The 26,864-nt window shown below is 39.5% G+C and overlaps 2 protein-coding genes across 6 annotated transcripts in view; both read right to left on the reverse strand.

Moving 5' to 3' along the window:
* Window positions 1-1,797: 1,797 nt before the first annotated feature.
* Window positions 1,798-22,616, reverse strand: ZFAND4 (zinc finger AN1-type containing 4). The gene is made up of 10 exons (XM_071439198.1): window positions 22,446-22,616; window positions 21,466-21,768; window positions 14,135-14,210; window positions 13,966-14,033; window positions 13,237-13,423; window positions 9,720-9,909; window positions 7,722-8,903; window positions 7,050-7,104; window positions 4,663-4,777; window positions 1,798-2,690 (listed from the first exon to the last, which is right to left on the reverse strand). Exons 2-10 carry the CDS (start codon window positions 21,647-21,649, stop codon window positions 2,555-2,557), a joined length of 2,193 nt encoding a protein of 730 aa, XP_071295299.1. The 5' UTR covers window positions 21,650-21,768; window positions 22,446-22,616; the 3' UTR covers window positions 1,798-2,554.
* Window positions 22,617-25,359: 2,743 nt separating this feature from the next.
* The window catches only part of WASHC2C (WASH complex subunit 2C), a 35,575-nt gene continuing 34,070 nt past the window's right edge, over window positions 25,360-26,864 (reverse strand). For all 5 annotated transcript variants that reach the window (XM_071439042.1, XM_071439044.1, XM_071439043.1 and 2 more), the window contains one exon: window positions 25,360-25,843. In XM_071439042.1, coding sequence (XP_071295143.1) covers window positions 25,707-25,843 — 137 coding nt within the window. In that variant the 3' untranslated portion in view covers window positions 25,360-25,706. The remainder of the gene's footprint in view (window positions 25,844-26,864) is intronic.

The raw sequence follows: 26,864 nt of genomic DNA on the forward strand, positions 1-26,864 counted from the left end.
CTATCAATTTGACACAAGAATCCCGGAGATCATTCAACAAGAGACCAGCCTAGTTTTGCCTCACACATAAAAGAAACAAGCAAAAAAAATTGGCAGGAAGGTATAGAAGAGCACACACCAAAGTAACTGTTCAACTTCCAGTATGTAAACTCTTTATAATACAATAATCTAATTACATGAACACAGAGAAGCTAAACATTTGTGTTCAGCAGATGCACAGCAGCATGGTACACCAATACTCAAACCCCAAACCATTTAGGTAAGTTTACACAGTAAACAGTAATTAATCCATAGCAGAAACTAACACAGGACTTGGCAAAAGCCAATAATCTGAATTAATGACGGAAATGGTTAATTTCAAATTTAAGTTCTCTTGTGGCTGTACTACTGGTTGGAAATTAATGCCTGTAACACTTCAGGGGAACAAAACCAGTGGAGTTCTGAACAAGAAGTATCTGTATTAAGTATAATTAAAATGAGGTATAATAAAAATTATGAGAAGCTATCCACAGGGAAATTAGATTATTCTTACATTGCATATTCTAAAAAAGCATTGTTGTGCACTTCATTATACATATGCAGAGAGTCAAAATTGAGATGTGACTCAGAGACTTCCAACCATGCATCTGTTGTGTAGTTGTACTAAAATTTGAGTATGGATATTCCAATATTCTGCAAAACAATTTCCTGACAATTATACAAAATCAGATTAAGTGATTACATACCAAAGCATAATTCCACTTCTTGCCAAATCTCTACTGTACCTACAAGAAGTGCAATACCTCTGTCTTGAGAATGTTGCTGAGCTGTCATTGTTGTGAAAACACTTGAGCATTTGTCACGTTCCTTATTCTCTTCCTTTGGCATCAAACACTGTCCCTTGCTGGAGATGAAAGAAACTGCAGGCAGTTCATGGTACATAGCATGGCTCAGTAACAACACAATGGTCATATCAGGGGAACTTCCTCCAGTTATAACAAGCACAGAAGTCACACACACAGAATGATATTTTTATCTTATCAGTACCCAGAAGAATGATTGTGAACATTTTTTCCCAAGCTCATCTCTCTGAAAACTTCAGGTTTAAGAAGTTTGAAGAAGTTTGAAGGGCTACACAAAATGGATTTCCTCCAAAGATCAGATTCTTCAAGTTACTTCTCCCTCTTCAGTGGTCATCTTTCTTCTTTTTTTGTCCACCTTTTGACTATCATTCTCATAAAGCTGCTACCCTTTGACTGGAATGCAGCACAGATCATTTTAATACCAACTAAGTAGCTGAGGACTTTGACAAGACAGGGACCATGACATGTGATTACCTAGATACAATGGGGGGGTATTTCTTTTGTTTTGGTGGTTTGTCATAGGATTTTTATTAATCTCTTTATACTTGAAGACTTAATGCAACTTATGCTTATAAAAATATTTCACAAGCATTAAGGGAATGAAAGAAGAAAGTATTTAAGTAGGTATATTCCTCCAAAATATATATATTCCTCCAAAAGCAGTTTCTGCAGAGGCTACATAATCATTAGAAGTGAAAAGTAAATGCATTTACTGAACTGCTGTTATACTGTATCAGCTGGAGGGGAGAAAGGTTAATACAGGCCATTTGTTGTGCATCCCTTTTGCCTTTGCTGGTACACCTGTAAGACTTCAGGAGGTTTGTTTAAAGCACACAGTGTTGGTCACACTAAAGAAGAAGAAAATAAATATACCCTCCCAACAGAGCCCAGCTTTTAATTTAGGAACACACTGTAAGAGGGAAGTTTTGTGCATTTATGACAGCATAAACAAGAATAAAATTTAATATTTATTAGAATTTCTTCCAGTAACAGCATTCAACATCTTAACAAAGCAAGTTGTGAAGTCTTAAAAAAATCTAGGATTACAAAAAAAGTTAAAATAAGTTGTTTCTTATATTTAATGGCAACAAACAGGGAACCTTCTATTTAAAAACAAACTTGTCATATAAACAGCATTATTTTAAGAAAATGTGATTAAGATGATATGTAATTTTCAGAATGGACACACAATGTACGAATATCAATCAGAATGAAACAGAGGGGTGGAACACACTATCCCCTTAAAATCTCAAAACAGGCTGTTTGAAGAAAGGGGAGGGAGGAGGATCTTTCTAGTGAAATAACTTAGAAGATACCACACAATGGACAAAAACAAGAGTACAGAAGACATTAAGTGACACCCTCATTACAACACCCCCTCAACTCTGGTTATACAGTAAAGTTAGTAAAGTGCATCTTTAAAGACTTGTCTAGTGAAATAGCTTTTCCAAATATAAAACACAACACGTGCAGTAACAGTTAAATCATAGTGTAAGTTTTCAGAAACTAATTTTTAACCTTTCATTCACTCAAGAAGAAAAGTTTTAACTGCAGTAGTGTTCACATTATTCTTCGATGCATCCTCATGTGCTTTTGTTACTTGGCAAATCTTTAAATAGGGAGCATGGCAAAATGATGCAGTTTAAGCAAGTGCTTCTCTCAATTCAGAACAATTCTTCAATGGCAGAATGGCCACATGCAGCACAACCATGTCAAATTTTGGGAAGCTTTGGTGCACTAATGATGGGGTTGGTCTCCTGTAAATACCTCCGTCCTGCACTCTTGTAATCGTAGGTGCAAGTGTGAGTCTCTGCATAGCGGTGTGTTGCACAGAAGTTGTTTCCACATCTGAAGAATCAAGAATATTACAAGTTACAAGCTTTTAGAAGCTTTTAATGCTCTGACATGCTGGGAGCCATTTTGCTTAATCATGTCTTAGATGACAGAGGTGTTTGAATTGTTACTCCTTGACTGGTAACATTAACTGGTGGGGTACACAGAATGACATTTTTCACACAATGTTTTAGTTTTGACCCAACAGTCTCTTCAGGTGGAAAGCTAAGCAAGATCAGTGCTCCAGGAATCAGCTAGTAAGGAGTCAAATATACTTATAAATCAAGAATTATGAGCTTTGTTTTACTTTCTTTCTTTTTTAAGGACCTCACACAATATTAGTTGGTAGAATTCAGAGGACAAAACCATGGGCAGTAATTCCCTCAGGTGAAATCCATAGAACGCATTTCAATTCAAAACCACTACATCACTCAGACAATCAAGAAAGATGTTTTCAGCTCAATTCTCTCTGGCATAAACTCAAATTAGCCATTTAAGATTAATAAATACAGATTTAATCAGCTGTTAGGACATCAGACAAACTACAGGGAACATAACTTCCTGGAGGACTTCAATAGGGTTCATCTACCCAGTATCAGTTGCAATTTTGATGAGTTAAGACCAGGATTTTTGCTTCAAACTTGACAGTTCTGCAGCTAAGAGTCTTACCAGGAGAAAAGCGTACTTTGGATGTTGTATACTATAATCCCCTATTTATTTATCTATCTAGGTTCATAATTAACTCTGCAGCTGTTCCTGAGGCTTTGTGTGCCTGGAAATAAATTTGCTTTTCTTTGGTTCTTGATCCCATAGTCACAACTTTTCTCATATGACTGTATTCTTTATTTGGTTTACCCTGCTTTCTAGTAAAAGGTCCTATGGTTGCTCCTTTTGAAATCAAAATAAATGCTATTCTTGGAGATGAGCCATTACCCCCTTCATTTTTAGCCTTAAGCAAGCTGCTTAGTTACTTTTAGAAGAGCTTGCAGCTACTTGCTTATCAGGAAAGTGAACAGTGTCCAAAAGTGTTTCAAAATCAGAGACTGAAGAGTCAGTAAGGAGACAATTCCTCACCCTGAAATTCTCTATACGATTCCCCAGTGGCAGAAGTTCTTTTTCATTTTGCTGCTGTTGGCATGAACCAAGATCAACTCCAAATGCAGCCCACATAGTGCAGCAGTTCCCAACACTGACTAGCCCATAGGAAAGAATACTAAGAAAAAAATACCTTGTGGGGAAAAAATACTTTGAAAACTAAGATTAACAGAGAGAGCTGTTTTTTTTTCCTGTGGGTTTTGTTGTTGTTGAATTTTTTTGTCACTTTGGAGGTTAGTTTTCTTCGTCTGGGGATTTTTTGTTCTTTTTTTTATAGTTTCCCAAGACTACAACCAAGCACCAGGTCTCACAGTGTTGTCTAGAAGTAAGGATTTGGGGGACCAGCACTCTAGTGTTCTGTGCTTGAGATGTTCTAAAAGCTCAAAGGTAACTGAAGTCTTGCAAAAAGCTGAGCACACATCAAAAATTTGTTGAATACAGATTTGTATAAATTCACAAACTGTGAAGACGTGCTGCAATAGGGAGAAATCAGAGGGACATTTCAGAGAAACTATACCAAGCCTGCTTTTTCCTCAAGTTGGTAAAGGTATCATTATTGATGAGAAACTTTGCAGAATGTGTATCTGTAACAAGTTCTTCTCCCACCAGTAAAAAGTGTCATTGTTTTTTGTTATCTTGTTCATTTCCTGGTATCTTCCATTCTGTTACCTTCTATTTCTTGACCTTCCTGGAAGAACATACACCTCAAGAGCAGAAGAGGGGCAACATTCCTGAGTTCTAATTCCTGCAGTTTTGCTGAACTGAGAATTGCAACTTTTTTGAAGGTCGCCTTTCGATTTGCTATGCTTAAGGAATACAATGCAGGAAAGAAAACTTTTTGGTTAACTCAGCTATCAATTTTAAGTAACAGCTGGTTATATACTCAGCCTACCTGCACTCATAGCTGGTTGCCAATCCAGTTTTCTTGCCACAAAGAAAGCAGTGCTTTGAAATTTTCTTTTTTGCTTGAATTAAGCCATTCACAGGTGGAAGATGGGTTGCTTCACCTGCTTTCAGAAGTAGAAAGACAGCAAAGACATTTTAACTTATTCACAAACAAGTTAAATGTTATCTTTTGAAATGAAGATTTATTTTGCATTTCTTAGGATACTTCAGGTGGGAACCCCAAAGTCTAAAAGGAGAGGAGAAAAATAAACCCTGAAAGCCAAAACAGGAAACACACTTCAAGCCTATGAACACCCCTGGAAGAGGCATCACAATTTGCAGAACTGTTATTCTGAACAGCCCTTAAAAGTTCACGTAAGCAAGAAGTTACAGAACAAATCAAGAAACATATCTCTTAATGGTCTTCCCAGGTGTAAAATGAACAGAATGTCACTTGGAAAGCACTGTGCACAATGGCTTTACAAAGAATCAACTGGGCACTCCAGTACCTAGCATCCAATATATTCAGTATACTAGTTTGCCAAATAAGTACTGCAACATTTTAAAATCTTGCTGGTACTCCATAATTGCAAGAAAAGTATAGTATTAGACTACAAGCCTCTACTTAGCCATATGGTTACATTAGGCACTTTGCAGATGTTTGTAAAATTTCTACACTTAAAAATTTACTTTATTTTTACTTTTTGCCATGTAATTCTTGGCTCTTGTTTTATTAACTGAAGATCATATAAAGAAAAGGCTTCTCCTTTCTTATTCTCTTCCCTTCTTTCTGTGGAATTAAGTTCATCCTCCACAACTTGCTTAAGCATATTTCCCACATCTGGATCAGTAAAATGAGCAATGCAGCCTCTCAAAAATTCTTTCAGTGTTTCTACTGCTATATTGGCAGGATGTTCCCAAAAAGTTCTCAAGAATTCTCAAGTATTTTTTGTCCAGCACACCTTTAATCCCAACAGTCATTTCTAAGTTGAATGAACCAGACTCAATAGTAGCACCAGGCAGTCACTACACATGACAGCCATCACTACCAACCATTCCCACCCCATTCCTATTTAGTAATGAAATTTTCAGGCAACATTTGTCCACACTAACAATTTCTTCATCTAAAAGCACACAATTTCAGAAGCATTGGCTAGCGCAGTTTGTGAAAGAGACAGAGCTTGAGGACAGCTGGCCCTGTGGACCTACTTGGACAGAAAAAACAATACACCTGCCTTCACATTTACATCCCTACAGCAACTACAGTGAAAAGTGATCTGTCCTCTGGCCAGTTATAACAGATCATCACCACATCTCTGTCAAGAGCCTGCAGGATATGACCACACTAACTCATATCGGGCATCTTTTGGAAAATACACTTTTGTTCAACACAAGATTCATCAGGAGTGTCTTCTTCACAGTCCTATCCAAAGTGACTCAGGCATTAGCAGGCTTCCCCATATGCAGACAAGGCTCTCAGGTAGCACCTCTGGAGCAGCAAAGGACAGACCTGTTTACTAACTGACTGCCAAGTCCAAGCTGCACCCACAGCTGTGAAACAACAGCACAACCCACTGTTTTAGCAGCTTTTGCTCCAACATTACAATTACATATTTTTTTTCTGTTGTAGCTGCTATTTGCACATCTATTGTCTAGCTCATTTTCTACACCTGGATCTGCAATACATACCCACCTCTTCCTAAGGTCATACAGAAAGAAAAGAAAAATTGCTAACTGCAAGTCAAGGATACATAGAAGAAAAATTAAATGTGCTGAAAATTCTTAGCTCATTTCTTAAGAGCTTTAAAAGCATTAATTTAGACAATTCGTTTTCTCCCAGTAGAATTAATCACATAAGCAGTTAATATCTATGCATAACACATTCTGTTTCAGTAGATGTCAAACATTAAGCACTCCACAGTTACCAAGGCTAGGGTGGAAAGAATGACAAGCACAAAAACCAGTAAAATTTCTGCACTATATCAGTGTTCTGCAGCATACATGCCCTTATTGCTTCCTCCCCACTTTTTCTGTACTAAAGACAATGCTACTGATAAATTTGGCTCTGATTTTAATAGACTCAGAAGTATTCAGAGAACTGATAATTTGGAAACTTTAGCACAGAAGCTCCCATTTAGATTTATGGATGATGTGCAGGTTTCACTAAGTATTAAAAAGGAAGAATTGCAGTTATGGTCCATCTAAGATCTGGATCCCATCTGCTTGTTTAAGAATTGCTTAAAATATTAAAAGACCAACCAAATTATAGAAGAATAATACAGCAAGGACTCCAGAAGCCAAATGCCTCAAAAAGATAAATTATTTTTGTCCTCTATATGTGTGATGTATCAGGAAAGATTAAAGAGTCATTTTTAATTATTATATGTTACTTACCTACTCTTTTCCCTACAGCTGCCATACTTCCATTCATTCCAAGCCCATGCGCAGACTAAAAAAAAAAATTTCCACAAGGAGATTACTAGCAGATGGAAATTAAATGGGAAAGTAGGTAGTCTGCTATCAGCTTATTTGATATCAATGTTTTATCAATCTACCCACAAAGAGTCCAAGACAACTTCTGCACACATAGTTACAATTCTGTAACATAAAGCCTTACCCTCAATGGCTATTTAATAAATGTCCTCACACTTCAAAATACACTAAAACAATGAAGTACATTAGAGAGCAGAAGCTTGGCACGTATGTGCCAGTCACTGGGCACACTTTGGAATAAATGACAGTTAGTGAGCAGTAGAAGCCAGATGATGCTTCTAACACACACACACTCATAAATCTATCACTACACAGTAACTCAATTTCAGTTGTGAACTGAATGACTGCTTTAATCTTAATGAAAAATTACTTCTAGGACCTGTTTAGACAAACAGGCTGTTTAGACACCATGAGCCATTCAGAAAACAGTTTAAGACATTCAGGGATTTAAATACACCTCCCACAGTTCATCTGCCTCTCCTGACAAGACACAAATACACACACAGTAGTTTTGTAACATCAGTATCACAAAAACAGGAAAACTTTGGTTTCTTTGGACAAGTGCTTACTCACTAGAATATATTCAGCAGCTTCGTTTGGAGGAGCAGTTTTCCTAAAGCTTTCTTCCTGAAAATGCTGCAGGCTTGTAGGTAGTGCAATGCCAGAAGTCCGAAAGCTGTCAGTCCCACAGGAACTCTGTAAACTTTCCCTGTTTGTGCTTCGGGCCAGCGAAGCCAGAAATCCTAAGTTACTTACAGAACTCGCAGGTTCTTTGGATGCCTTGCTAGCCACATCTGTGATGTCCCTAGTCTCTGCTTTAGAAATTACATCAGGTCTTTTGCCAAGTGACTCTACTTTCACACTACAAAATCTAGTGGTCCTAGGAAAAGAGGAGTCTGCTATACTACGTACTTCCAATGATCGAAGCATATTTGGGGAGGCTGCAGATCTCAAGTTACCAGCCTCAAAGCACCTGGGCTGTGCTTGTGGTTTCAGGGCACTGTGATGTGCCACTTGCGCTGAATACCGCAGGGGAGACAAAAGCAGATTCTTCTGAGGACTTAATTCACGAGTACTGAGAAGACCAGTCTCCACTGCTGCAGTGCTCAGCACTTTGCCAACAGGTTTCCTATGCTGCTCTACAACCTTAGGATCTTTGTCTCCATCAGGCAGTTCAAGCTCTGGGTTCACCTTTCCTATGTCATATATCTCACTACACTGTTCAGCAGTGCTTCCTTCTGTTAAAAAAGCATAACCATCTGGTTCAGGTAGATGTTCTTCTTCTCTTCCATATAGTTCCACATTCGTTAGATTTGGAAACAAAACAGCATCCTCCTCACTTGCTGAGGTTGGATTTTCAGGTGCTTTTTCTGAATTTGCAGGCAGGGATGAAACAGGAGTCAGAATACTGTTTGTAGGTAGCTTTGCATTTTCTAGTTCAACACGAGATATTTTCGGTGGTAACCTGATGCTATTGACTGGCTGAGACCAAGAGCTGCTCTGCCAAGTGTCATCTTCCTTAAGGAAGTGATTAGCAGTGGCTGGCATTGTTCTACCACCAGTGGCCAAAGTAGCCAGTGCTGAAAGTGCGTTTTGGGGAGATTCTGACTGATGCAAATGCCCGGGAGGAGGTAGGCACGACTGTCCAATGTGGGGCAGCACTCTGAGGAAGCGGTGACGGGCAGCAGCCACCGAGCCACTCGATGGTCGAGGAGTCATGGGAGGCCGAGGCTTCACCTTGACAGTTTTCTTAGGCTATTAAAAAAAAAAAAAGCCCAAGCAAAATAAAAAATCACAGATAAAACAACAATTAGTATTTGAATTCCAGTTGCACTCAAAAGACCTGACTGAAAATATATTCTGAGGAATTCAGACACTGTAAGCCATTCTTTCTACTCCCTCATATGTTACTAGCCATTCAAGACTTCACTCCAACATCTGAGTAATAAAATCAAAGATTATAATCAGGAAATATTTTCATTGAATAGGTGATATATCAGAGAAACAGAAAAAGGAAACCAGAATGCCATGAAAATTATCCAGAGGAGCTTCAGGTCTCAAACAGAACAAAAAATGTAAGGAAGTATAATCTCTTCATTTTACATCTAGGTAACCTAGTCACATGTGAGCACCAGTTTAATGCTTTATTTTCAAGATAATATCATTCCCATATTTCACTTTATAGGCTTTTCAGTTACAGTATATCTAATGAAATTTCATTTTAAGAGAAAGGACTTTTACCAGAGCAGTACTGCAAAACAATGCTACTTAAAGTATTAGAAGAAAAAAACCCACAAAACCCACCCACCTACCCCAAAAATGTACCCTTGCAAATAAATCCAGGACTAGTAATCAATTCTTTGAATGAAGGCAGGTAGGTCCAAGGAATGCCAATACCCCTCAGCAAAATGTTTACACAATAGTATTTACATAAGCAATAGCTGAGAAATCATCTACCCATGATAACTTGACTTCTCAATATGGCAGAGTATCTGATCAACTTTTAAGAAAAGGCAGCAAAAGGAAAGACCACGCCATTTTATGACAGAAAAATTGAAATCACAATTTCACCTTTTTACTCAGATTCATGTTCTCCATCTTTGCCTTGAGCAGTTTCATTTTGTTCATAGTAATTGAATTCTCAATAATCTGTTGGCCAGAAGGTGATGCCTCTGTCTCATCTTCATCATCAGCATATAAATTATAAACTGAACCACCACTGAAAATAAAAGAAAGTTTGTATTCACCCTCTAATGAAGTAATTTAATTACATTTTCAATGTAGAGTATTCTCACAACTAGGAAGTCATATCCGTAGTTGATCTGTTGACAAAACATTATGTAAAACTGTATGCAAAGATATTTCAAATCCATTTATCCACATAAGCATCCCTTATTAGGGCAAAGTCGCTGACATGTCGCTGAAATCTGTACACAGCCACGCTTCTGGGAAGTTGTTATAGCATATACAGTTGGTTCACACTCACTATATATTTTCCCCACAGAGGGGATATCCAGTTCCACAAATGTCTCCTGAAGACATGGCCAAAGCTGTTAAGTGTGTGACTCAGACAACAAGCTGATCAGTTTTCCAATTAACCAGACACTGGCATGGAAGGAAAAGTCCAAATTTCTATCCATCCTGAGGGGTGTTCTCACCATAAATGGAAATGGAGGGGTCACCCATGTGGATGTGATATTCTATTTCTCCTTTTCAAAATAAAAAAAAAAAAAGAAAAAAAAAGAAAAAAAAAGATCAGTTTAGGTTTCCAAAGATTCCAAAGAGTCTCACATTTGGAAAAAAAAGTAAATAGATTAGAATTGCTAGTCCCAAGACAAAATACTTTAAGTCAGTAATCACTGGAAGTTTATAGCATGACATTTCCTTCTTCCATTCCACATTCTAACAGAATGCTAAAACTCAAAGTTTTTAAAATAAGCATCTAACTTGTTTTTCCTATGAAGCAATGAAGGATTGATCAGTAACACATTCAACATTTGACAGTGAAATGAAAGAACCATTAGGACTGTCCAATTCATTACAAACTGATTTTCAGCATTTTCAACACTGTAGGTAGTGTACAGCACTGAAATGCTATAATTAACAAAGTTTTAGTTCTTCCATTACATTGTCAGCATCTAGAAATCATGACAATCAGGCAATTCCCCTAATTCCCCTGTATTCATACATATGTCTTAGTAGATTTGGCTTAAGTTTCTACTCTCTGAAAGAGATCAAGGAAGAACTAAAAGTCATGTGGAAGTCAGTACCAAAAAGAAAATATCACTAATTAGAGCTGCATCTTACCTGATTCTTAGAAATATTCTGCTGCCCTTAGAGCCAGCATTTTTTGCACTGACTCTCCAAATCCAGTTCCTAAAATGTAACAAAGTTCCAAAGGCATTTTGGAATGGAGAGACAGTGAGACACTGGGAGATGGTGTGAAGAGCAAGAAAGCAGCAAATTCAAACCAAAAGTCAGCAAAATAGACCAGACATTTCTTACCAAAACTTGAGCAATTCCGTATGGGAACAGTCAGCATATATACTACATATACATATTTCTCCTGGTAAAAACCCAACACTAAAAAATAATTTCAAAAATTTATCTTTACAAAGATTTACATCATCAATTCAAAAGAATTTGCTGAATGTCCCTTCCTGCTAGGTAAGGACAGAAAGCAAAGTGGTATGTCTCATGTTTGGTTGGATTTTGATTTTTTTAATGCAAAAATAATTATCTTTTTGCTCCATTTTCTGACAAACTGGGGCCAAAAACACACACCAAAAAAAAAAAGGCGACAAAAGGATTTTTTGTTTGCTTTAATGTGATTTTAAGATTATAGAAGTTGGACAGGGAGTTTTGATATTAATGATATTTTCAGCCCATTTTACAATGAGTAAATTTTATATTTACTTTGTCCATAGGTGTCAATATTCCTGAGCTCTTCCTTGTAAAATGCATGTTTCATAAATTATTAGCTTGCTGAAACCCTTTTGGCACCAGTGTCTGCCAGTTCTCCACCACAGCTTCAATGCTCTTCCAACCCAGAGACAATGATCACTGAATGCATTTATACTTTTGTCAAGTTTTATCCAGTAACTTAAGCACATATAAAATAAAATTATCTGGAGAACTATAAAAAGCAAGACCAAAACCAATGTCTCATTCCTAAATTCCAGTTGAATTCTGCTCCAGGTATCAGCAACATGAAAAAGGATGATAAACAACACATGCTTCAAAATGCTTAGTCACCAATATACCCACACATATGAACATACCTGTCAGTATGGAAAACCAGTAGTTTTCAGTAGTATTCAAAGTGACCCTTTACTCTTACTTGTAAAGATCAAACAAAAAGGTCTCATTTGCTTCCATTCTCTTCTCCCTTTGCTACTTTTTCCATTTCCCACAGTCTCACCCAGCCATGGTAATAAACTCAAAAATTAGGATTTCCTTCCCCTCCAAATTACTATCTGCCTTACTAGAAAAGCTAATAAGTGAACTCCTATAGAAAGCACAGAAAAACAGAAACAACTCAAGCTGAATGTTTTCAATTCAGGTGGCTTCCAACCCAACTGGTTCACTTGACCAGCATCAGCACATTTCTTAAACCCAATGTATTTGACTGAATGTGGGAATTCAGCTTCAGTATTTTTTTCCATCGGTGGTTTTTAAGTATGGATGTCTTGTAAAAATTTTTAAGAGTAGTATCACTCAGAACACAAACAATAAAAACCCAGCACAAAGCTCTTGCTTTCCTTTTGCATACAGAAACAAGAATAGTCAATTAAAGAAGCTTGAGCCTTAGCCTTGGAGAAAACACAAGTAGTTCCCAGAAAGGGACTCCTTTCCTCACAGCTGTACAAATATTAAGTTCTTGAGTGGATAAAAGTACCTACCCAAAAGCTGCAGTATACAAATAGAATGCAATAATTTTTAATAGGTATCCATTTTGATAGTTTTAGGAAAAAGACTACCCAACTGTTTACTACAATTACAATGTAGTAGGTAAAGTGATACACCTGTCCTTCTGATGATAAGATCACTGGATTCTGACAGCAACTGACACAAGCTTGGTACCTCAACAGTAGCTAACCTGAGGCCTAATTACATCCAAAATCTGGCTGTATTGGTAATTACGATTTTCCTGATTAATCATTTAGTCAAGTCACACTCATAGGAAAAAAAAATTATGCGAACAGGGAAGTGTTTACAAAACTAAACAAATGCATTAAGATGTTAGAGAAAGTGCTTAATGGAAGTTTTTAATACCTAATAAAATATTGATTTGACTCTCCTGCAACATGTTCCTTTTCAGAAAGGGCTGGAATGTTGAGAATTGCCTGAAGTATGAAGTCAGTTTTATCTCACTATATTAATGGACACAGTGATAAGAGAACCATCAGCACAACCACTGACCACAAAGCACTACTGTGCTCTCAGACAGTTACAACAATTTAATAGCCCTTAGGGAGTAATTCTTTCAATATGCCAGATACTCTTCTGATAAAACCAGCAAATACAGCTGAAAATTACACAGCAACCCACTCTTGAAGAATAATACAAAGATTAAAATGAACTTTACCTCAAAGATTCAGACAGTGGTGTTAAAGTGCCATCGCCCCGGTCAACCACACGGAAGAAATTCAAGCGATCTCCTTCGCGATACACGAGGAAGGTGACTTGTTTGTTGGACGGCCCTTTCTCCCAGACCTTGTCTCTAGCAGGATCCATGTATTCAGCCATTTCCCTGATAGGATCTTTCACAGGAACTAAAAAGATAAAAAAACCAAAGTAAATCCAAAGTATTATCACTGTTCTTTTGATCACCTCTGAGAGCTCAGCTCAGTTTATAGTAGGAATTCCCAACCTAGAAGATATGTTGAGTTTTTTCCCAATTTTTCCCAAGAAAATTATAAAGGGCATTTCTTCATTTTCACTCCTATACAGATGATCCATGTAATAACCAAGTTTATCATCTGACTGTAGCAAAGCCTGATTCTTATGACCATATTTTAAAAAATATAATGACATTCTAGGATAATTTTTTCTTGAAGTGAAGAATTGCTGATTTTATGACTTGACAATTCTGTACATACAAATATACTTAATTTAAGAGTAAACAAAGTGCACTTGATATGCTAAGAGAAGATAGGAAAAAAAATCCCCCCAGTTTTGTTAAGTATTTTTCCAATTAATTTGGAACTGAAGTCTCATTGTCCAAAATGCTTACCTAAGAGAATGCTTACCTAAGCTCTTTACAGTTATAAGACATTGCATGAAAACCACAATCTTTAACTTTCTTAACACCTACCTCTTCTGGTGTTAACAGGTCCACCTCGCATAGCCAGAACTAACTTCAGAGTGCAGCCTTCTGAAATGCTATAATTAACAAAAAAAAAATTTTTATAGCATTTTCTGTTGTTCATGCTAACAATTATTTAGAAACATTAATTAGAAACATAATTTTATTCTAGACTTACTTATAATCATCCAAACAATAGTCATCCTTCAGTTCCATATTATTCCAAATTAAGTGCTGCTGAGAGACAGGAATACCTAAACAAAAGAAACAAACAAATGACTTAAGGCTTGGCAAGAAGACTTCTGGGGAGATTTGATTTTTGAAGAGTGTGGGGCTGATTGACTGAAGCTGGATCACAGGAGAAAGAAGAGAAGAAGCAGGACAAGGACAGGCACTTGAGCAGTCTTCAGCCATGACATCCAACCTCCATATAGTTATTAAAACCAAAGATTTTCAGAAGGCTCTAGCTCACCTCACAGACAAAGTTCAACCTTTTGGCTCAGCACAGCATGTAGAAGTGTTCAACTGCTTCAGGCTTACTGAATACCTGCTTTTTCCAGTCATCAGATAAGGGAGGTTTTTTCCTGTTATCTGAACTTCAGAACTTTATGTCTACTGATGGGAAAAACAGGATAAAACTCTACCTATAAAACTGCTGAATAATTTAATCACAGACTGGTATTCTGTATTACTCACAGTACAGACATAATCACATTAAGGTGACTGGTGCCAGCTCTATTACAGTGGTGAGAAGTGCAAATCTGTTCTTATCCCTGCTTGGTTTGGGACTTCAAAGTTGGCATGCACAGTTTAGTACCACAGCAGTTAATTAAACTTCATCCTACAAACACTTTTCTTTTGTATTGGGTGCTTTTTCAAGCCATCAAAATGCTATTACTAATACCCAGTAATATTCACTTTCAACTCAAGTTCTGGGATGATTTGGCTATTTTTGTTAAAAGAAAGTAAGCATACTGAATATTTGTTCTTATTAAAAATCTGTGTTCTATACAAATAGAATCCAAATTCTACACAATTTTTGCCTGCATAGTCAATTCAGTTAGATACAGATGTAATACACATTAAAGATAATAAGCAAAAGCTGGTACAATTTGAGGTCTTCACACATTTTTACTGGAATGCTATCACATTCCGAATTTTGGATAGAATAAAAATGAACACAGTTACAAAAGGATGGGACATCTCAGACCACCAAAAAAACCCCAAAAAACCTTGAAAAAATAAAAACAAAAAAAAACAAAAAAAACCAAACCAAAACAAAACAACAAAAAAACCCAACCAAAAATCTTCCCTCCAGCATCACAAGGAAGTTGTTCAATTTGTCTAGTGAAACTCAGGTAATTAAGATCTCACTGTGCATTCATGACAAATGTTAATTAAAATCTATATCTGTAAACATCAAGAACTACTTTTTCAAGAGGACCTAAACACTATTTCTCATACTAAGAGACAAAATCTATAAATGTATTTTCCGAAAGGCTACATTAAAACAATCTTATCCAATATTGTTATTCATTACATGTTCAGATACTGAAAGGAAATGTAAGTGGCAGTGCTACACAGTAAGACTTCCCTAAATACATCTGGCAGGAGGGGAACACAAAGCTCAGAGTCTTTCAGATAGTTCCCAAAAACATTTAAGCTTTTGAAGGCTTGTGAGAATGCTCAGCAAGCTGTGGCAGGGATCAGAAAAGTAGTCCCTTGCTAGGAAGAGGAAGGGCACAAAGCTCCCAATACCCATCAATGGCAAGGAAGAAGAGGGGATCAAAGTCCAATTAACAGGCAAGTAGGAGACACCCCTGTGCAGAAGGGGGAGTGCACTTTGGAGGAACTGTCATTGTTTTTCTTTAGGCTTTACAGAAGATGACAATTTCCTCCTCTCACCACTGCTCATATCCATATCTTCCCTGTTCTGACCAACCAAGTGGTCAGAACTTTACTCCCCCTGACTGCATATAACAGGAATCTTATACCCTCTGAAGTCCACAGGACATTTGTAAGAAGAATATGTTCATACAGTAGACAAACATAACTGCTACTACACTGCTGGCTATTTAGTAGCTGGTTATTGGTTATGTTTCAAGTCAGCAGTGTAAGCAAAAGAACAAGCTGGCAATAGCCAGTGAGTCTCCATTAAAGTTTTTTGTGTTGTTTTGCACTCTTCTGATTACAAACAATCTGATTACTGTCTGCATTTGTTATGGTTTCAGCAGTCTCCAAGGAGCAATTTCCAATTACTTTGATAAACTGAGAGAGCATTTGTTAAAAAGGCTGGCTTGCAGCTGGCAGTCCTAGAGTGAAACATGGTTTTGCTCATTCAACAATGACAATGTATTTTTGATGAAATGAACAGATGAAAAGAGGATACTCTGCTGTAATTAGAAACAGACACATCTTTATTACTTATTCCCTTTTATACTGCTTTCTTAGAATTCTGTATTTATACACTGAAGAAATAGTATGTGCTTTATAGCTTCAGAGGCAGCAAGATATTCATCACCCTTTTCTGGATCATAGTAAGGATTTCTTGAGGAGACATTTGCACATGAGATCATCATGTACAACTGCCAACAATAATGAGAACTGTGAGATACCCATCCACTATACCCTCTCCCTAAGCAGCACATGATGGTATCACTGGCCTGCCCCAAATCATACTGAGAAGTAAGCAAGGTAATAAGCTACATCTCAATGCTCAAATGGAAATGAGTTGGCCAGCTGATGCTACAGGAGACAGAAGAGTTTGCAGACTACCTACTGAAATGGCTGCAGGTGCACTGATAATGTGACCTACTAAAACAGGGGAAGGAGAGGAGAGAAGCAGCTACCTTATCCTGTCTCTGAATCAGCATATCACATACAGCCTTAGGCTTCCCTCCCTTACTCTTCTTTTTGGCTAAGTAGGTTCACCACAGAAACTGATATTGTCAAGTTTGACACAGGAAAAAAAATCCCTGTAGATTTCAGAAAAAAAACCCCTTGACTTTATGTTGTGGGTATAAAGTTCCTATGTTTAAAAATGCCACGTATATTTCACCGTCAAAATTCAAACTGCACTTATCTTTCATTCAATGTTGAAATTGATGAAGCCTCTGTTTATAGAGAGGTTGGGCTGACAGTCTTATTTCCTCCACAGACTGGCTACATTAGTAAGAGATGCAAAAGCCCACAACTTGCAGTGGCAAGACCATTTTCCTAATTGTTAAACCCCTCAGCATTAACTTGAATGACAGTAACTATGGCAGCATAAACAGAGTCAGTACTGACCTACTCTTTGTTGAAGGGACTGACTAAGAACAGACTAAAGACAGCAAATCACCAGTACTGAATACAGGCCAACAAAATTTCCTGACAAAGGTGACCTTACTTTACAGCTTCCAGGTGCTGCTCTGGGCAGCCATCCGCTATGAGCAGTCTTGCACTCACAGAAATGTTTCCCCAGCTCAGACAAGGCACAAGCTTAAAAATGCTTCATGAACTTCTCTATCAGCACAGTAAACAGGCAAATCATAAAGCAAAGAGAAGATGTAGGGGAAAAGTAGCAAACAGAAAAACGCAGAATTGGTTCTGTTAAAAATTCATGACACTTGTGCAATCCACTTACTCCAGTCCTGGCAGAAGCACAGCTATTTTCTCTAATGCAAATAGTGACAAATGTCATTATGACATACTCTGAATTCACAGAATATTGAAAGAAATTACAACATCCATACGAAGTCTGCTTGACATTCTTCTAGTTCCTTTTATTTAACATGAAGCTGCTGTACACAGGCAGCAAAATAATGACAGCAAAAAGACCAAAGAAAAATAACAACTCATATGATGAACTGAGTACACACGTACACAATAAAATTACTGCTGCATCTGTTGTTCCCTGTTGAACACAAGGGAACACCTACTGAACACTGAAATCAAGGTGTGCTCTGAAAGCTAGTTCTCTTTTTCCCCTTTACAATAATACAAGAAAAAGAGAACATCTAAATTTTCATCTAACAAGGTCAATGTTTCAATGGACATAGATCATAAAATTCATAAAATTCAGTTGCAAGTACTCACCTAACAAACCATGACCAAGTTGTTTTTAATTTTAAAGCTAACTACATAAATGAATGCCTTAACACTCCATACTAAAAAATTCAAATTAATTCCTGCAAGCTAACAACAATAATACCACCACTACCATTACCAAATCTAAAGTCCACCTCCTCCCTTGAGACTCAATCCTATCTTTCCCAACAAACATGCTTACAGGTATTATCTATGGTTCTTTAACAGATTAATTAACCACTAGTACAAATATGCTACCTGAATGCTCTGTCTATAAAACACTGTAATAATTGGTGTTTCTGAATGAATACTAAACTCTGCCCAGTCCAGCAGCTACAAGGACTTGTGCAATGAAGAAAGCAAAGAGAACTCAGTTTAAAAACCCCATTACTTCCTCTTTTAATGAAATGTTGATTTTTTCAAGAACTACCCATGTTAAAGCTCAGTCTTTCATGCCACCTTGAAAGTCAGAGATACCATCCTCTCCATGTCCATCAACACTGATTAACAAGTAAAACCAATTGAGTAGGTAGCACTGCTAGCAGCACTGTGTGTGTATTCCAGCTTTTATGTCACCAGCAGAGACAAAGGGAGCTATTTCTTCCTAGGTGAACCTTTTTAAAGGGCTCAGTCAGTGAATCTGAGACTAGGAGTGATTTACCCCTGGGCTCCAAAGCCAGCACTGTAACAAATCTTCTGCTTACTTCACACAGGACATATTTGAGGACAAATACCTGGATCTGATATGCTATAACACAATCACACATCACATCAGATATGTTATAATCACATATCACACACATCAGATATGCTATAACTTCAATTTAAGAGTAGAAGACTTGCACTGAAATTTCAGATGCGTTAGAACCCGTAAGTTTTATGTATATTCTTTACTGACTAAAACCACTGAAAACACAGAGCTCTTTCTTAGTAAGGTACCAATGTCTAGTACAGCTGTCTAAACAAAGCCTTTCCATATCAGATCACTAGCAGGCATCAAGAATGACAAACCGTATCTGAAGCAGACAAAATTCCTAACATGCCATCTATATTATGCTTTTTTTATTACAGTGAAGACAGTCTACATCTACTGATTTTCTAGCTGTTGACAAAGATAATTTTGTCTTGTTTTGATTTTATTATTAACCTCTTACAATTAAAGGCATTGGTAATATTTCAACAATTTGTTAACTTCTGACACAATTCTAGATTTTTTTCTGGAAGCTTTCAGGTCTCAGCTCATTTTTTCAAAATGTCTCTTTTTTTTTTTTCTTCCTTAAATACTATCATCCCCAACATCCGAATGTAGAAAATATGCATAACTAGGGACCTCATGTAGTCTTTCAGCACTGTAGGAGGCATTCTCTGACCAGAAGTGCAGCTTAAATAAGAGAGATTCACATCCCACGAAAGCTGAGACAATACAATAATAAAAAGTGAAAACCAGCAACAGAAACAGGAACAGATGTAAGCTTTCTCCTTCCCATGCTAAGTTACAACAAAATTACTTCTGAATTTTTGTTCCACTTGGGTGATTTACTGCTTGAACTTGCACACTATAATAGGAACTTTGTCACTGAAAAATTGTTAATTATTATTTTACATGCAATAGCAACCCCAAATGCAACATAAAATGAATTTGTCATAGTGTATCTGTTTCATCCAGATGTAACTGATCAATTTGTTTTCACTCTGCCTTCCACAAATCCTAAATCAGGACAGTACAAATATTTTAACTCTACTATGAAGTATCAAAGTATTTCAAACTGACTGCTGACTATTCAATGATAAGCACCAGTGAACTCATCTTCCATGTTTAATGAAATTTACTTATTATTAATTCTATACAGCAGGCAGCCAAGCCATAATTACTTTACCATCCTATGAACTACAACATGCAAACAAAATTCCAGATAAGCATGATTATAACTTCATTACTGAGCTGTTCTTCTATTAAGAAATGAGGATAGTTTTGTAAGCTGTAGGTATAACTGAGTATGGCTATTCACAGTCTCATATTTAGGATTACAAGGAATTCAAATCTCTCTTCCTCACATATCCCAGTGATCTCTTAAAGCACCACTGATACTGCCCAGATAGCCTGCCTTCTTCTGTTCTCTACTGTCCATGCTACCTTTTAATTCACTGTTAGTCAGCGTTCTACCCATGTCTCCCACACCTATATTCAATTATAGCTAGGAAAACCCCTTTCCTTTTCTTGTTTCACCTCGAGCCTCCAGGAGCATCCTGACACATTCTCTGACTTGTGATTAATTACAGCTTTGTCCACAGCAAACAAAAGGCCACCCCCAGAGCTGCACTGCTCTACCTACACGGATGTAAGATCCGGTCATCTGCACAGTGCAGCTTCTGCTGTGTGCATCCTACCAGTAAACAGTCCCCTCTGTTGCTGCAATGCTTGTGTGTTTTAACACTTGTGCCAGCTTTCTGGGTTTTTTTCCATGCACCAGAGCAGATTTCCATAGGAGGAGGAGAGTATCTTAGATTCCTGTCAACAGTATTATATTACATCTCCCAGAGGATGGGTTCCACACAGACAGAAGGATGAAAAACACATACAGCTATACTAAGGAAGGAGAGGATGCCTTTTCTTAAAATTAGCAACTCTGATACTCTCAGCTTCTACAGCTGTGCAGTTCTTTAACCCCTCCAAAGTGAAAAAGAAGATAAGAGGATACAATACTTAAGACTATGAATACATAAATGTTTCAAATCACATTCTCTCATGCAAGGTCATCCTCACCATAGAGGAAAAGAGGTAAGAGGGACTAACCTACACTTATTCTTCTTGCATAAGCATCAGGACTGGCCTCATAATTTAAAGGAGATTTTCACTTTGAAAAATGTGTCAAGTTTATCACTTTAAGACAAAGCATTGCTCAGCCAGATGTCTACCAGCAAAAGATCACTCACCTAAACAAAATTCAAATAAGTAACTTAAAGCTGCCTTTGGGATTTGCCTGCACTGCAGTTGCTCTTGTGACTGCAGTATCATAAAAAAACCATAAACTGACTAACCTGATCAGCAACAAACATAGCAGCAAATCTAAAGTATGCTCAGTTACAATACACATATATTGCATGGCTCAAATTTATAACCTTGCTAGTTAACAAACAACCTGGGTCAGAGAATCCACAGACTTTTTACAATTAACCTTAATAATTGTACATAAAAAAACCCCAACCAACCCACCAGAAGAGCAAACATACTAACTGCAATGAAACCTAAGCCATGAACTTATAGAAAACAGAAAGAACAGAAAAACAACTCAACTTCAATTAAACCTAAGCAGCTAGTTTTTATACATATTGCTAAACATGACATTTAAGTTCTCGGATTTGATTTTAGCAGTTATGCTTTTTAAAACAGGACTTCTTCTAAAGTGATAAAGTTTACACTGAAATAAGAGAGAATAGTACCTTCCAGTCTTTGAATTTTAGCTTTCACAGAAATAACTGTTTCAAAGGGGGAAACTCGCAGTTCAAAGCAGGTTCCTGTAAGCGTTTCAATGAAGAGCTCCATAGTTTCATAGAAAGGAAGTTTGTAGTGAAATGGTCCCATATTATCTTTATTAAAAAAAGGAGGCTCTTTCTTGTTGGCCATTAGAACGGATTTACAACTTCCTTGTAAGAAGATCTGTCAGGAAACTACATTCCACTTCTAGCCAAGGCAGCTTTGAAGACACGTGTAGTGCACTGCTGTTCATCTTTAGGATTTTTCACCTATAAAGCAAACAAATATAGTTCTGACAACATCTAAACGTAACTGCTAAAGAGAATTTAAATTTATTTTGTCTAAAATGGACGTTAAGAAACATGAAGTTATTACCTGGGCAAGGCAAGATAAACTCAAATTATATTACTAAGGTTCTAGTTTTAGGGCTCTAGTTCCAGCCAGCATTCCAGACGCAACCTACTACCTTTGTTATTTTTGTTTCCACAAGCGACGTGACAACCAGACGCCCAATGCCTCCTGACCAGAGCTGAGCCCTCCGCAGTGTCAGAGCTAGAGCAGAACTCCAGAAAGGCGTAAGAACAGGGACTGCTCCGGCCTTAGGAAAGGCAGTTGGCGGCGGCAGCTCGGCCGTGCCAGCGGCGTCCATCGCCGCAGCGGAGCAGGGGCCGGGCCCCGGCAGCCGAGCGGAGCGCCCGCGAACAAAGGACGGCGAGCAGCTGCCGAGTCCCCGCCGCGCCTCGGGGCGGCCTCGCACCCCGGGCTGGCCGCGGGCCCCGCCACCGCTGCCCCGGCCCCGCTTCCTCCCGGGACGCGCGCCCCGCCGGCGGGGCCGGGCCCGGGGCGCTTCAAGCACGACCCCCTGCCCCGCCGCTGCCGCCGCAGGGTCCCCGCAGCGGCGGCGCTCCAGAGGGCCCAGAACCCGCCGAGCGAAGGTGGGTCTCACCTCATCTGCCACCGCCGGGCCCGCTCGGGGGGAGACACGGTTCCTCTCCCCCCGCGCCGCCCCGCCCGCCGCAGCTGCCGGAGCCGGCCGGGCCCGGCGGGACGCTCGGACCGGGAGCGCAGCCGGAGCCGCCGGGGGCACGACTGGGAGGAGCCGCCCGGCAGCCCCCGCGCTGCCCCGCCCTGTGACAGCTCCTCCCGTGGACCAATAGGACGGCCGCTCTCACGAACCTCGGCCAATCAGCGCCCCCAGGGGGCGGGGCTCGCGGCGCCTCAGGGGCGGGCACCCGCCGGGCCGCTTGTTGTGGTCGTTAAGACGCGGGGCGGTAGCGCGTGCGCAGGGAAGGACCCGGATCCACTTCCCCATCACCGGCAGTGTTGAAGGCTAGGCTGGACGGGGGTTCGGGCAACCCGCTCCGGTGGGAGGTGTCCTTGCTCACGGCCGGGGGGAACGGGATGGGCCTTCAGGTCCCTTCCACCCCAAACCGCTCCGTGAGTCTGTGCAACGCCCCCAGCGCTACCGGTGGACACGTGGTAGCGGCGGCGGCCGCGCTGGCCCCTGGGACACGGAGTGCGGCGGGGCCGGGAAGGCGGCCCGGGCAGGTCAAGGCTAAGGTGGCTCCGGCGGCCTTGGCTCAGGGCTGACGCGCAGAGGCAGCAGCGAGCCCTTGCGCTCCGGGCGAGCGGCTCCCAGGCATTGCCGCTGTGTCGGAGCGCAGCGCTGGCCCCGGGCGGCAGGGACGGGCCGACTCTCAGCGCGGGCAGCCGCCCCGCTGCTCCCAGCCAGGACACGAACATTCCTCCCCCCGGCAGGGCCGGCACTGCTCTGGGGCACCTTCAACGGCAGGCCAGCGCTCGATTGCGCTCCCAGTTCAGCCTGAGGTGGGCCAGGGCAAGCTCCAGAAGCAGCGGGCCCGCGGATGATCACAGGCTAGAGAAAACAAGCTCATCCTATTAGCAGGTGCTAATTACATTAACCACTTTACTTTCCATTTAGGTTTTAAAATACGCAAGACCTACCCTGACTCACTGTTAGGTTTTAGGCCCAGTTAAAACGATGACTTTTGAAAAGCATGTAGCAGGTATGGGAATCTGTCAAAGCCTCTGGGTTTAATACTGAGCCTTCAGCTCTGCCCTTCTGGAAATAGGCAACTGTGGTTTATCAAATTTGCAGAAAAACTCAAAAAATCAAACCTGAAAAGCAACATAGAAAAAACCCCCAAATCACCAAAAAACCAACACAAGCCAAAACCCAGTTCAAAATATCACCTCTCAGACCAAGCCCTCGCAGAAGTGAAGTGCCTAGACCTCATTTTAATATGTGAAGAGAGACAAGGAAAGGCACAAACACTCTCCATCTGCCACTTTAGAAAGACTAGGTGGGAACAAAGGTTCTGATCTACATCATAGAAACTTGCACTATGAAGAGTTTTTCTCTGCTGAGCTTTCACATGAAAGTTTAGGAGACACTAAGGCAGGAGCTTTTTTTTTTCCTACTCCAAGAGCTTTTAGCCCTCGGGGTTCTTAGCTTGTGAACAGCCCTCTCTGTAATATTAATAGAAGTTATTAATGTGAAGGCCCAAGAAGAAAGATGCAGAAAAGAAACAGAAGAATTTACCATCCTTTTCTTTGTCATCATATCTTTGAAGCCCTTCTAAGCACAGAAGAAAGGAGTAAAGAAGCAGTCCAAATCACATACGAGGCGTATGCAGCAGATGTAATGCCTATAAATAAAGTTCAAGTGCTTTCACTGCAGACACCCAATTGCAAATAGCCCCCACACTCTTTTTCAAGATGCTACTCTCAGCTTAACCCCCACTTAACATGAATCATTGCCAGGCCCACCTATGGTGCAAATCAATACATCATGTTTCTCCTTTATCCCTTCCAACCTTTCCTTCTGCTTTACCCTCATTAGTGCTAGATGTTTCAGCTGTAGTATTTACTGTGCCTGATAAAGGAAATTCAACTTGAGAAACAAGAGACTGAAGCAGATGTCTCAGAATGGGGACTGCAGTGCAAGTGGGAGTTGATCTCAAAGAACTCCTCTGAGCACATGCTTTAAATTCACAGCAGAACAGTCTTAAAGAGTCCAAGATAAAGTAGTCACTATCATAAAAGCAGTGAATCTAGTCAGAATTGCAGGCAGTCACTTGTACAATAAAATAAACATTTGATCCTCCTGCATGTATGCATTTGCTCTGCTTGAATGCATGCAGGAGAGCAAGTGTCTACCACTGGGTTATCAATTACGGTTAATGGCATCTGTTTCAGAAGGGAATCTAGAAAATGCAGGAAGTAAAGTTAGACCAAATACATTCCACGGTTAGAGGGATTCCAGAGCAGCAACCTCCTGTATACTGTTTACACTGTGTTATGGAGGAGAAGGGAAAGCAGACAGCAAGCCTTTAGGCACAAGAGTCTTTCCACAAAGTATGTGCATTGGCTTGTCAGCCTGGAAGTGACCGAGCGTGCTCTGTACAGATGGACTTGGTGAAAACACTTATTTGCAAAACTCTGGCAGCTCCATGCAGGTGAAAAATCTTATTTAGTGGCCTACAACTTGAACAGAAGACACTGTTAGGTTTCTGTTGTCTTCATGGACCGCTTGGTGCTCATTTGTAACACACTCTCCCTGGCAAAGCAGCATTAACTGTTGTTATTTTTACAACCCACATTAGCTGCCTATATGAAATACCTCATTAGAGCTGGTGTCAAGTCCTGCTCTGAGATTTCCTAACTGCTCCATCTGTAAGAGAAGCTGTACCTGGTACTGAACCCAGCCTAGCCCTCCCACTAGCTCAGTAGGTGGCAGCTAACCCAGACAAGGCATGGTAATGGTTTTGGTAGCATTCAAGTCATGATGCACACGTTCTAAGCAAGAAGTAAAGAGGAAAGTAAGACGTGCAGACAGATCAAGTTTAACAGACTCCATTTACTATTTATCAATTATTTTATCTATAGATCTGTTCAATAAAACAAACTATACTTTATATAATAGATTACTTCATTGCGGGTATTGCACAGGCTGTATTCATCTCGGCACTATGGAAACATGATAGCAGGAGGTTACTGTATTTTTTAAAAAATATATAATTTAGCAGAATTAGACTAGCACAAGAGAATACTAACCATTTTAAATGGGTAATCTCATTTAAATATCCATGTCCATGTCATTCCAGTTCTACTGAATTAGAGAATCCAGAGTATTAGTACTGGACAGGGCTAAGGAAGGCTGCTTCTCTGCAACACATCCCCTTGACTACTGGCCTCCAAAGGCATTCAGCGGGTCATCAAATGTGCTGAGGATCTTGCTTTCAGATTTTGGTTCTGAGGCTGCTTGGGAAGATCTGGTTTTAGGAGTAGGTATCTTGACTTGGCTGCTAGAGAAGATATCATCTAAAGAGGGGAATAAAAAATAGATTTTAATGAGAAGTGACTACTAAACAGAAGCAACATTGTACACAAGAGACTCCATCACACAGCAGTGACTGCCAAGGACATTCTGTGATAAACAAATGCTTTCCTGCTACTTGCAATTCTGAATGCATTTGTAAGGACATACGTGGGAGCCGTTAGCTGTTAAGATTTTTTTTTTTTCTTCTTAGTAGACAGCATAATACTTGTATTTTATAACATGTTCAGGCTCTCATAAGCATTTGTAAAGTACTAATAAATTAAAGCTCCACAATAAATTCTATCAGGCAAGGGCCAGATAACATCCCTCTTATCTAGAACATTAGTGTCTGAGGAACCTGAGAGATCCAAGCGCTGTGAGGTTGTTGCTAAAGAAAATCCAAAGAGGAAAAGATGGTGGTTGCAGGCAACTACTGTGGTGATATTCACCAACCACGAGTCTAATGTACAGCACAGTAAGAACATAATATAAATCCCCTGAGAACAGACCATTGCTAAGATGCAAGGAGGCAGACATCTATAACCACTCTCCTGATAATATTCAAGAAGTCTGTTTACAGTCTTGAATCGAGGTCTTGCACCACCTTCCTCAATACAAGCATATCTGTTGTGAATAACTAGGATCACAAAGTGGAAAAATATCACACTGCCATTAAGGCAGAGGACAACAATACATAGAAATTAAATCATCCAACACAGATAGCCTGTGTCAGCTGCAGAGCTCACAGTCTTGCTGTGGCTAGAACTGCTTGTGTTTAGGACTATGCTCATGAAAGAGATGAAGCTGCTACCATACACATGCTGAGGGGTTACCATCAGGTTTCCTGAGTGTACACAACAGTGCATCTTGTACTCTAAACTAAGAAATTTAGGATACTCAGATTATGTAGTTGGAGTATAAAACCAAAAAATTTCCAGCTTTAGATATAAGGATCACTACTGATTCACAAGGCCAGTGTAAATAGCACATAACTGGTCTTGAATCCCTATTAAGAAAATATGG

Source organism: Agelaius tricolor, unplaced genomic scaffold, assembly GCF_023055355.1.
Source record: "Agelaius tricolor isolate 1412-34295 unplaced genomic scaffold, bAgeTri1.0.p SCAF_13, whole genome shotgun sequence".
NCBI classification, from domain to species: Eukaryota; Metazoa; Chordata; class Aves; order Passeriformes; family Icteridae; genus Agelaius; species Agelaius tricolor.